The sequence below is a fragment of the Indicator indicator genome, chromosome 19, assembly GCF_027791375.1.
Source record: "Indicator indicator isolate 239-I01 chromosome 19, UM_Iind_1.1, whole genome shotgun sequence".
In the NCBI taxonomy this organism is placed as follows: domain Eukaryota; kingdom Metazoa; phylum Chordata; class Aves; order Piciformes; family Indicatoridae; genus Indicator; species Indicator indicator.
In genome coordinates this window covers 9,673,703-9,685,802 of record NC_072028.1, presented here as the reverse complement: position 1 = coordinate 9,685,802, position 12,100 = coordinate 9,673,703, and the positions used below count along the sequence as shown (strand labels likewise).

The 12,100-nt window shown below is 49.0% G+C and overlaps 2 protein-coding genes across 3 annotated transcripts in view; one reads left to right on the top strand and one right to left on the bottom strand.

Annotated features, from left to right (window-relative positions):
- Nucleotides 1–2,749: 2,749 nt before the first annotated feature.
- TRAPPC2L (trafficking protein particle complex subunit 2L) lies at nucleotides 2,750–6,708 on the bottom strand. 2 transcript variants are annotated; one of them, XM_054389677.1, is made up of 5 exons: nucleotides 6,676–6,708; nucleotides 5,409–5,581; nucleotides 4,207–4,294; nucleotides 3,987–4,066; nucleotides 2,750–2,874 (listed from the first exon to the last, which is right to left on the bottom strand). In XM_054389677.1, exons 1-5 carry the CDS (start codon nucleotides 6,706–6,708, stop codon nucleotides 2,829–2,831), a joined length of 420 nt encoding a protein of 139 aa, XP_054245652.1. In that variant the 3' UTR covers nucleotides 2,750–2,828. The 2 variants fall into 2 exon arrangements, with proteins under 2 accessions (XP_054245652.1, XP_054245651.1); XM_054389676.1 differs by having other exon boundaries at nucleotides 2,750–2,919; nucleotides 3,993–4,066.
- A 194-nt stretch (nucleotides 6,709–6,902) lies between these two features.
- GALNS (galactosamine (N-acetyl)-6-sulfatase) overlaps nucleotides 6,903–12,100 on the top strand; it is a 61,683-nt gene continuing 56,485 nt past the window's right edge. The window contains exons 1-2 of the mRNA XM_054389574.1: nucleotides 6,903–6,926; nucleotides 11,412–11,535. Of these exons, the coding sequence (XP_054245549.1) occupies nucleotides 6,918–6,926; nucleotides 11,412–11,535 (133 nt within the window). The 5' untranslated portion in view covers nucleotides 6,903–6,917. The remainder of the gene's footprint in view (nucleotides 6,927–11,411; nucleotides 11,536–12,100) is intronic.

Sequence of the window (12,100 nt, the reverse complement as noted above, 5' to 3'; positions counted from 1 at the left end):
AAAGGACTGGACTGCCCCAATGATGCCAACATGACTGAAATGAAGACAGGACTGAAAAAAAGAGTTAAAAACATGTCAATCCAAGCCAAAAAAAAATTTTTTTTTTTAAATGCCATCTGCCTGGCCATGAGGATTACTGGTAAGGCAGCTGCGTGCTGGGCTGCGGGAGGGAAGCCTGGATCCTACTCACCTGCACAGCAGCTGGATCCCTGCCAGCACCCCAGGAGGGGCTCACCTTGGGGGATTGAGCTTCCTTCAAGAACAGCCTCATTCCAGAGAACACCCTTTGCTGAGAAGGGAAGACCATCTCTCAGACCATCAGTCTCATCCTCATCCCATAGAAAAGAGCTGTGCTGGAAGGTTTGGTTTGGCTTTGAGGTGTCTGTGTGTCTTCCACCACCCCACCACAAAGGCAAACCTGTCCTGCTGAAGCCTGTGGAGCACCCTCACCTTTGGCAGATGTTTCTACAAGAGCTGGATGCTGCTTTCTCTTCTTTATAAGAAGATCCTGAAGATCTTTCCAAAGACTTTTCTCTTCAAAACAGAAATTCTTGGGTTGCAGCTCTAGATCTGCCTGCTGGGGAGCTGCTTCTTCAGCAGCCTTGTGTGTTTCTGACCTTGCTCTTGGGAAAAGGGTGGAACCTAATGTTTTGGGTCTGCTTTAACTCACTGCTGTTGTACATCTAAGGGAAAGGAAGAGTATCTGTTGCTGTTTCTCTGGGATCTTCCCTATCTCTGGGTGTCACAAAACCCTTTCCCTCTTATTTCAGAAGCCAAAATCCCCCTTGTACCCCCTCATGGCTTTATCCCACAGCTACAGGGATCAAGAAGTGCTGCCAACTTGTTTTATTTCTGGCAGCATTACAAAATTATCTCCACTGTTGCAAATTTAGTCTGATCTTCCTCTTTCCTCCCATCACCATTACCACTCTGGATCCTCTATTTGGGGATGGGGTGAGCCCAGCTGAGCTAGAGGGTCAGAACTAAGGTGCACCTCAAGGGCTGGGTACTGGGAAACAAGTGCTGCCTAGCACTGCCCCTGTCTGCTGTTTGAGCCCTCAAATTGCTCATTTTTAAAGGAAAAACTTGGTGATGAAGAGGGGACACCAGCAGACAGTGTCATTGTGTGCAGTTCTGCTTTGGAACCAGTTTTATTATGTAATTCTCATGCTAATCTTTTGGGATCCTTGCTCAGGATTCCTCTAACTCAGCTGCAGCAGATGTGACTGACACCTAAAGCAGCTTTTCACAGCTCAGGGGGCATTGCTGGGCTAAAAATTTGAACAGTATTTTTTCCTTTCCTCTCCTTACGATACTAAGAATTTTTTTTAAAGCTTGGGGCCTTAACTCTTTGTCTTGTGTTGGTTTTGCATTTTGCCCAGCGTGTTGCTGAGACTGGCCTTCAACTGAGCTACCCTTAGGCTTGGAGTATTAAACTGGCTTCTTCTAGGGCATGAAATGTTTCATTTAGTAGCTTTCTAAGTTCTGGAGACTTCATTTTCTTTTAACCAAACTGACTTTGGGGTGTTAGGGACTCTCTTGGAAGAGGAGATGCTGAGCTTGTGTCTCTGGAGAGCGAAGAGTGCAGATTTTTTTTATGTGAAGCTGTTTTGGGAGAGTGTGCAGCTGTGCCTTGTTTGGATGGTGGGAGAGGCTGAGGGCTTTCATCTCCCCTTGTTTGGCAGCTTGTTGTTGTTAACTGTATTTAAATTCTGTTTGAGGAGGTGTTGTAAATGTCACTTATTTTTAAAATAAATGAATCCTGTTGTGTTAACTTCATCTGCAGTGAGACCACTGTGAACCAACACCCTGGTGCTGACCAGGTTGCCTCCAGGCTTCTTGAGTCTTGGAGCTGGGCAGCCACTTTGTGTTTTATCCATTTTAATTTTTTTTTCAACTGATTAGGCACTTGAAGCACAGGCTGATGCCTGTGGGACAGGAGGAAAGGGATGTGGAAAGCACTGAGTAGCTGCTCAGTGCCTGTATTGGCTGCAGAGTCTTGTGTAGTGTGAGCAGAAGTGCTCCAGAAGCTGGGGGTGCTTTTCAAGGACAGTTTTATTTCTAAGTACCTGCTATTAATTAGGTTGGGGTTAATTAGAACAAGGAGGAGCTGTAAGGGGAGGAGGTGCTAACTGAGGTTAGTTTGGGCTGAGCCAAGCAGCTGGGCAAGCCTGATGTGTTCTGAGGAGTGGCTGAGGGAACTGGGATTGTTCAGGCTGGAGAAAGAGGCTGAGGAGAGACCTTCTGGCTCTCTACAACTCCCTGGAAGGAGGTTGGAGCCAGGTGGGGGTCAGTCTCTTCTCCCTAGGGACAAGTGATAGGACCAGGGTGGGTTTAGGTTGGACATGAAGAAAAATTTCTTCCCCAGAAGAATTGCCAAGGCCTAGACCAGGCTGCTGCCCAGGACAGTGATGGAGTCCCCATCCCTGTAAGGATTTCAAAGCGGTGTGGATGTGGTGCTGAGGGTCATGGTTTAGTGGTGACCTGGCAGTGCTGTGTTAATGGTTGGACTTCATCTTGAAGGTCTTTCCTAACCAAAATGATTCTATGGTCTCTCAGTGTGCATTTATCCCAGCTGCACTATCTTTTGTCACAGCTGACCTTCCTGAAGAGCTGCCTCTCATCTTGCCTGAAGGCATAAAGGCTGAAAACAGCAGCTCATGTTTGCAGGAGTAAAAATGCAGGCAAACCTTGCAGGTGTCAGGTTTATTTTACATAGAATACATATAAAATATTACACAGACTGCAGACAATATTTACATCACTTTGTAGGCAGGCTCCTGTACAGGGAGGATGTTCTCAGGGCTCAGAAGGGCAGATGCAGAGCTTCAGCACACCTGCATCATCATGGAGTTCACCATGTTATCAAAAGCCCTGGAGAAGGAAACAAACACAGTGGATTGAAGGAAGCAGACAGTTCTGTGCAGCAGATCTCTGGTGACAAAATCAAAGGCTAATGATGGCTCTAACTGGTTAACAAGCTGGCTTTCCCTCTGCTGAACTTGTGGCTTTAACTACAGCAAGATCTGCTGAGCTAATAATGACTGACTTGCACTACATCTTAAAGGCCTTTTCCGGCTTAAATGATTCTGTGCTGAAGCACAGGTTTTATCCTGGCTGTAGAAGTGCCTCAGGAAAGTATAAAATAACTGATAGAATTGTTCATACCTGTAAGGAAAAAATTCTTTGCTGTGAGGGTGCCAGAGACCTGGACCAGGCTGCCCAGAGAGGTTGTGGAGTGCAGTTGTTCACTTTTTAACTTGCTCTCCCTACCTCTATTTTTCATATTTATTTATAAACCAGGCAGTTTTTTCTCCCCAAATATTATTTTTTTTAATCCATGTTTCTAACACCAGTTCTGAGGTGGGAAGGAGAGTTCAGTGTAACTTCTCCTGAAACTTATCAGCTCTGTTGTCCAGCAATAGCCTGACAGCAGAGTTGCTCTCTCTGACTCAGCAAGTCAGAGCAGGCACAGCTGAAGGGTCAACCACAGGGACTCTTCTCTTGGTCCTACTACATCACAGGTAGGTCCAGAAAGATGACAAAGACCAAAAAGATCACAATATCACAGTATAGCAGAGGCTGGAAGGGACCTCAAGAGATCATTGGGTCCAACCCCCCCTGCTAAAGCAGGATTACTTAGGATAGTCTGCACAGGAACGCATCCAGGTAGGTTTTGAAAGTCTCCAGAGAAGGAAACTCCACAGCCTCCCTGGGCAGCCTGTTCCAGTGCTCCATCACCCTCACTGTAAAGAAGTTTCTCCTCATGTCGAGGTGAAATCTTCTCTGGTCAAGCTTGAACCCATTGTTCCTTGGCTTATCACTGTGAACCACTGAAAAGAGCCTGGCCCCTTCCACTTGACACCCACCCTGCAGATATTGATAGACCTGGATGAGATCCCCTCTGTCTTCTCTTCTCCAGACTAAACAGCCCAAAGACAAAGATGACAAAGCTCAGAAGGATCAGGTATGATGCAGCCACTTACCTGGACTGGATGCGGTCCCCAGGGTTGTAGAAAGGGTTACACATGATGTCTGTGTACGAATTATGCAGCTTTCGGAACATCTGAAAAGGGGATGGTGGTTTCATGAGGGTGATTTTTTTTTTTTTTTTTGGTTTTTTTTGGGCTTCTCAGCACTTTATGACTAAGGGGAAATAACAAAGCCACTGACGTGGCGAGTTGTGCTCTGGCTTCCTGCACTTACGCTGCGGATCTCATTGTCTCGAAGCGCTGTGTTGGAGGAATCCACCACCATAACGAACTTCACCTTGGAGTTTGTCACGTAGCCATAGCTGTGCAGCTGTCAAGGTACCTGCTCCTCACACACCAGAGCCTGGCAAAGCCACTAAACGTGGCTGGGGTGGGCTCAGAGAAACGAGCTGAGAGGAAATGTCATGTTCTGGCCATGCCCAGCATGTAACTAGGGCTAAATGAGGTAAGCAAAAGTAGATTGCAGAACTCACCCTGTTCCTACCTAACTTCTGCCACCTTTAACTCCAGGTCAGGCTCATGAAGTCAGTTCCAGAACCAGCTTTCAACGAGCTCTCTTGGTGAGGGTTTCTCTCTTAACCATTTTAATGGCAAAGCCACCTTATTTAAGTCTTTTTTTGGGGAGCCTGAAGCAGAAAGCTGGAGATGTACTATCAACCAGTGTGATCTGACCTGAGGCTTCCAACAATTAACCACCAGTTTGTGAAAATCCAGAAAGCCAACATACACCTCTTGGAACAGAGCCAAACAAGGTCACAACAGTGGCTGGCAGTCCTCTACTGTGAGGACAGGCTGAGAAAGTTAGGGTTGTTCAGCCTGGAGAAGGCTCCAGGGAGACCTTCTGGTGGCCTTCCAGTACTTAAAAAAAGTGCCAATCAGAAAACTGGGGACAGGCTTTTGAGCAGGGCCTGTTGTGACTGGACAAAAGAGAAATTTAGACTGGGTAGAAGGAATTCTTTCAGCTGAGGGTGCTGAGATGCTAGCCCAAGTTGCCCAGAGAGGTAGGAGATGCCCCATCCCTGGAACCATTCCAGGTAAGGTTGGTTTGGGCTCTGAGCAACTTCCTCTAGCTGCAGATATCCTTGCTGACTGCAGGGCATTGGACTAGATGACTTTTAAAGGTCCCCTGCACCCCAAACCATTCTGTGATTCTAAGTCTGGCTGCATCACTCTTCATGTGTTGCTCTCCCTCCTCTAGGCTAAAGATGCAAGTTTCCACCACCTGGCTGGGCAACAAAGCAGCTGCTGAACTGACCAAGGCACCAAACTTGAACCTTGCTGTGACAAACTGGTCAGGGACCAAGCCTGTGTGTTTTCTGCTGCTGTCTTCAATCTGGTACCAAGTATGAAGAGAGGTTTCCCATATGGAGCCCCTTGCAACAGCCTATAAATACACAGAGGTGTGGCAAAAGATACACCTTGTAATCTTCAGTGGGGTAGAGGAGCCCCAGGTAGAGTTCCCTCTGATCTACCAGAGCTTTGCCCATGGCAGAGATCTTCTCATCCACGACATCAAGGGAGGTGTGCACAGTGTAGTGGAACTTCAGCTCGTTCTCAGTGGGGACGCTCCGGATGTAGAGGGGATAGTTCTGAGGAGGAGAACAAATGATGCTGAGGAGGACCCAGCCCCTCTTCTGTGTGACAGCTGATGCCACAACAGTGCTTTCACCCAGTTCTGCTGTCAGAGGTAAGCTATTTTAACCCTTTTATGTTCACAGCTGCCATAACACAGCCCCTGTTTACAGCCTGCAGCAGTTGTGAGGCAGATCTGTCACCCTACACTAGTAACAGAAGAATCATTGACACAGATGCTGTATAAGGCTTGTGTCACTGCTTGACTTGTCCCCCCTTGTCACAGCAGAGCCTGTCCTCAAGCAATTTCTGAGCAAAACCCCTCTCCTCTCTTGGCAACAGGTCAACAGGACACCAAAGGGCACTCTCACACTGCCCCAGCTCTCCCTGCCCTGGTCCCGGTCTGCTCCTGCCCAGCCTACTTCAACCTCCAGTGTCTGTCCCACTCCCCCTGTATCTGCCAAGGCTCTGTGTTGATCCCCTCACTCCTGTTCAGGCCCCACAACTTGACACCTTTCATGGTCCCCTCACACCTACCCCACAGTTCAGTATTGCTCCCGTCATACCTCACAAACTGAGACCCAGCCTCATTCCCCTTACCCCTCCTGAAACTCCATGACTGCACCTGGCCCAACTGCTCCACGCAGGCCCCACAGCTCCATCTGGTCCCACTCAGGCCCCATAACCTGAGAATCAGCCCTGCTTAGGTCACACAGCTCCACCTGACTCCCCTATCCTCCTTTGAGGCCCAACCCCTCACTGCTCACCTTTCTTCATGCCCCATGATCACACCTGGCCCCACTGTCACCCTCATGCCCCACACCCTCAGGGCCTGGCCCCTCTTCCCTGCTGTCCCCATAGCTCCACCCGTTCCCCCTCTCCCCGAGGCCCCATATCTCAACCTGACTCCTCCGTGCCCCCTTAGGCCCCACAGCTGCACATCTCTGTGAGGCCCAGCCCCTCTCCCCTCAGGCCCCATGACCACACCTGGCCCCACTGCCCTCGTCAAGCCCACACCCTGAGGCCCAGCCCCTGTCTCCTCAGTCCCCCGCAGCTTCACCTGCCCTCCCCTCTGTCGCGCTGGGCGCCCGCAGCGCTTTCCCCGCCCCACCTCCTTAGCGATCACTGCGATGCACACCGCCATCTTGGCCACGCCCCCGCGCTCCTGCCGGCCACGCCCCCACGCCTCACGTGACGCTGGGCGGCGCTCACGTGACGGGCGGTGCTCACGTGACGCTGGGCGGCGTTGCCATGGCGAGGGTGCTGCTCGTGCCGCTGCTCGTGCCGCTCTGCCTCTGCTGGGCCCCGGGCCCCGCCGCGGCCTCCGCGCCCCCCAACATCCTCCTCCTCCTCATGGACGATGTGAGTTGAGCCTGGGGAGGAGGGGGGGGGAGCCACTTGTCGGAGGGGGAGACAGAGGCGAGTGTCGCTGCGAGGAAGGCACTTTGAGAAGGAGTGTGATGCCGAGCAGGTGTTGGGGTGGAGGGGGAAGCTGTTCCCAGGTGGGAGCTTGAGTTCCGGGAAGGGCTGATTGTAGCTCACAGAACTTAGGGACTCGGCTCCATACGGAGCTTGTCACTGGGTAAGAGTGTGGTCCTGTGGTGTCCCACCTTCTCCCAGACCCTAGGAATGGGTGCTTGGCAGGGCCACAGTCAAAAACCTGCTGCTAGATCTGTTCTTCGTGCGTGTGCAGCACATCAGGAATGCTGTGGCATGGTCCTCCAGCTCGCAGGAGCATCATGTCCTGTGAGCTGGGCCCAAAGCTGTGCTGCTGTTGAGGCAGAGGTTTCATTGCATTGTTTCTCTATGAACCTTCTCCTGCAAAGTTTTCTGGACGTCCTAAGAGCTATTTTTGTGCTTGACCAGGCTTGTGTTTTGAGAACATATCTGAAGTGTTTATTTGTGCTCCTCAGAGCTCTGTCTCACTGACTTCTGCAGAACAGAGATACCTTGATGGGCATGGTACTACATCCATTCCCAGTGCCTGTAGAATAGAATGTGTGGACTCTGTGCCATGATTCATGATCAGATGTCTCCAGCTCAGTGATTCAGGCACAGCTCAAAGGCTGATGTGATGATCTGGAAAAGTTTGAAATAAGCAGGAATATTTGAGTAAGTTTGTAAGGGCTTACACTGAAAGCTGTTGTGCTCAGTCACTTTTGTTCTTGAGGTTTTGTGTTAAGAAGTGGTAAAGGTGGAATTGGCACATACACACTCAGCACTGGTGAGGCTGCACCTCAAATGCTGGGTTCAGTTTTGGGCCCCTCACTTCAAGAAGGCCATCGAGGTGCTGGAGTGGGTCTAGAGAAGTGCAACAAAGCTGGTGAAGGTTCTGGAGCACAAGTCTTGAGAGGAGTAGCTGAGGGAACTGGGGTTGTTCAGCCTGGAGAAAAGGAGGCTGAGGGGAGACCTCCTGGCTCTCTACATCTCCCTGCAAGGAGATTGGAGGCAGATGTGGTTTGGCCTCTTCTCCCAAGGAACAAGTGACAGGACAAGAGGAAATGGCCTCAAGTTGCAGTACAGGAGGTTTAGATTGGACATGAGGAACAATTTCTTCCTCAAAAAGAGGAGAGCTGCCAAGGCCTGGCCCAGGCTGCCCAGGGTAGCGGTGGAGTCCCCATACCTTGAGTGGTTTCAAAATCATGTAGATGTGGTGCTGAGGGACATGCTGTAGTGGTGACCTGGCAGTGCTGGCTTGATGGACTCCATGATCTTAAAGGTCTTTTCCAACCTTAATGATTCTAGGATTCTATACCTTATGTAGGAGTCTAATCATCTTACCTCCCAATCTGTTCATGACTGTGGAATGAACTCCATGGTCCTTGGTAAAGGTTGAGAACAGAGTATCTTGGTGATTATCAAACCTTGACAGAATCATTCTGGAGTTAAGCCTTGGGTTTGTAGCTTACAAAAATAACTGTGGCAATATCATCTGACAGCTGCAATGGAGGTTAGTTGGAGTAGTGCTGAACGAGGTGCAGCTACAAGTGGCAAACAAGGACACTCCAGGAAATGTAGAGGCCCAAAATGATTTCCTGAAGAACTAAACAAGAATAAAGCTGATTCTGCTAATTTTTTTGCTTTGTAAAAATTCTGGAAAAACAAAACATAACAAAAGCCAAAACCCCAATCATTGAATAGTGGAAATTATCACAAATTTGTTTTCTAACTCAAAATCTTTTCGCTTCTACACCATGTAGCAGTCTCAGCCACATGGGTAAGGAACCATATTCCTTGCCAACACTTTCAAGGTTCTGCTATCTTCATGTTTTACTTCTTTTCAGGTGGTTTAATGTCATCTATCAGGTGTGTTTGTAGTTGAAATGTGGTGCCCTTGTAAGCTGCTGGTAAAGCTCCTGAGGGTGGGAGTGTGACTCGAAGGGTGGGCAGGCTCTTATCTCCTATTCAGCCAACTCAGCAGGACTGTTGTTCTCAGAGTGTTCCTACATTCCTGGACAAGATAATTACCTTGTAAGCCTGCTTTTTCAGGCCAGTTGAGCCTCGGGCAGTCCATCAGCCCAGGAGCCACTGAATCCTAGGCTGCATCCCCAGCAGCATGGCCAGTAGGTGGAGGGAGAGGATTCTGCCCCTCTGCTCTGCTGAGACCCCACCTGGAAGCTCTCTGCTCTGAGGCCAGGCTGAGAGAGTTGGGGTTGTCCAGCTTGGGGAAGAGAAGGCTTCATGGAGACCTTAGAGCAGCCTTCAAGTATTTGAAGGGGGCTGCATGAGAGCTGGAGAAGGACTTGTTACAAAGATTTGAAATGACAGGATAAAGGGTAATGGCTTTAAACTGGAAGAAGCTGGATTTAGATTAGGCTTTAGGAAGAAATTCTTCCCTGAGAGTGATGAGGCACTGGAACAGGTTGCTCAGAGAAGTTGTGGAGGCTCCAAGTCTGGAAGTGTTCAAAGCCAGGTTGGACAGGCCTTGAGCAACCTAGTAGGAGGTGTCACTGTCCATGGCAGGAGCATTGGAACTAGATGATCCTTAAGGTTCCTTGCAACCCAAACCATTCTTCTGTGACTCTGTTGCTGCATGTGAGTTAGAGCAACACAATATTCTGTTTTTCAGTCTTTCTTGATGACAAAGACACTGAGGAATGAAGAGCTCAGGGGTGCTCCTGTTGAATCCATTTTAGTTCACAGCCTAGCCTTAGGGGGTACCATTAAACTGCTCCTTGGTCAAACCTCAACAGCCAGCTCTGCAGCTCTTCAATGTTTTTCTTCTACAAACTACACAGCTGCAGAGTAGATGTGAGCCTCAAATGGGATCAGACAGATGGCTTTCTAAAGATCTTGATACGTTCCACCCTCTGTATCAGTTGCTCACCTGATAAGCATCTGTATTAAAGGAAGTCGTTGCCTTTTTTAAAAGCATAATATAATCTCTAGCAACCACAGTGCCTAATTGCTCATTAAGTTGTTCCCTTCTAGAACCTTCTGCTTTAAAGTCACTTAATTTTATTTGTATTATTACCAGTAATGGTTTTCAGCAATGAAGGCAGACAAGGTGATGGGAATTTTATGGTTCTCCTGGTGTGTGACCTCTCTGAACTAGAAGGAAGACACAAGGTGAAAGCACTGTGATGCAAATAAGCCAAGTGACAAGTGATGCCTCTGGCAGGTTTCTCTCCTTTTTAAAACAAACCCTTTCTCTCTTTTCCTGCTGCCCTGCTGTTGAGTTCAGACCTTTATCCTTGTGTTTCTAGTTCTGTGTACACAGACAGATAGATGCAGCAGGATGAGATGGAGTCCTGGGGTAAATGGTTCAACAGAAACCAAGTAGCCAGGGGCTGCAGGGTCAGATCTGCAGCTGGACAACACTTGTAACTTTAGGTCTCCTTGGCATGTGTGTGCTGCCTGGTATTTGGGCATTTGAGTAGGAGTGAAGGTGTCAGGGTTTGTACCCAGCTCTCATGCAAGTGCTTTAATGCTGCCAGCAAGCTGTTTAATCTCACAGGTCCCTTGGTTTCCTATTCACCAGTGAAAAGTGTGATGGGTTCACAGGGTTAGGGAAGATAATTTTTATCATGTTTGTGAAGTACTCCCTAAGCAGAATCATATGGCTGGTGTGCCAGACTGGCCCAGGAGGATCATGGAATCACAGAACAGTTTGGGTTGCAAGTGACCTTTCAAGGTCATCTAGTCTAGCCCCCTGCAGTCAGCAGGGACATCTGCAACTAGAGCAGGTTGCTCAGAGCCCCAAACAACCTGACCTGGAATGCTTCAGGGATGGGGCATCTCCCATGTCTCTGGGCAACCTGGGCCAGGGTCTCATCACCCTCACTGGAAAAAAATATCTTCCTCTTATCCAATCTAAATCTCCCTCTTTTAGTTCAAAACCATCACCTCTTGTTGTGTCACAGCAGGCCCTGCTAAAAAGCCTATTCCCAGTTTTCTGATCAACCCCTTTAAGTCCTGAAAGACTGTAAGAAGGTCTCCCTGGAGCTTTCTCTTCTCCAGGCTGATCTACCCCAACTCTCTCAGCCTGCCCTCACAGCAGAGGGCTTCCAGCCCTTCCATCACTGTCATGGCCTCCTCTGGCCCTGCTCCAACAGGTCCATGTGCCTCCTGTGCTGAGGACTCCAGAGCTGGCCCCAGCACTGCAGGTGGGGTCTCAGCAGAGTCGAGCAGAGGGGCAGAATCCTCTCCCTCCACCTGCTGCCCACACTGCTGGGGAGGAGCCCAGGAGCAGCTGGCTTCTGGGTTGAGGGTGCCCATTGCCAGCTCCTGGAAGACAAGCACTATGAAGATTTAGAAATGAAGGGATGCATTAAAAGTGATGTGGACCCAGCAGCATTCTCCTTGTGGAAGAGTAAAAGTGCATCTTGTGGTGTGGTTTTTTTACAGATGGGTTGGGGTGATGTAGGTGCTTTCGGGGAGCCTTCGAAGGAAACTCCTAACCTAGACCAGATGGCTTCAGAAGGGATGCTGTTCTTGGATTTTTATACTGCCAACCCCCTCTGCTCTCCATGTAAGTAAGCCTGAGATTGAAGCTCTCACATAAACATGCCACCTTCTGAGGAGATTGGGATGGTGGCCAGCGTCTGACATGACCTAGCAACCGAAGCAGTGATTACCCTGGGGGCAGAGTTTGGGTTTGGTGCTTTGATCTTGCGTTTTTCTCCCTTTTTATTTATGTTTTGATTGGAGAACAACCTACAGTCTGCAGTTCATGCAAAGCCCTGGGTTAGTGATCAAATCAGTCCAGCTACAGGATTTTTTTATGTTACAGCCTCAGTCATTGAGGGGTTTTCATCTTCCTTTGGGATAAACAGCCAAATTGTTGCTGCACAACACAGCCTGTACATGATTTGTCTAATTCCATTGGCTTTGGTGAGACTTTCGTGTGAGAAATGACAGCAGATTGTGTCCTGCTTTTGACCTTGGTGACTCGCAAGGCTCTTGGGGAAGGGAGAAGAGATAAAAGAAATGCTTGGGTCTGGGAGAGGCTGATATTTTTATCCTTGTTGCTTTTATCTTTGTGGGGGAGTTTATCTTTCTTTTTTTCCCCCTTAAACCTCACTGGTAGCCAAGAA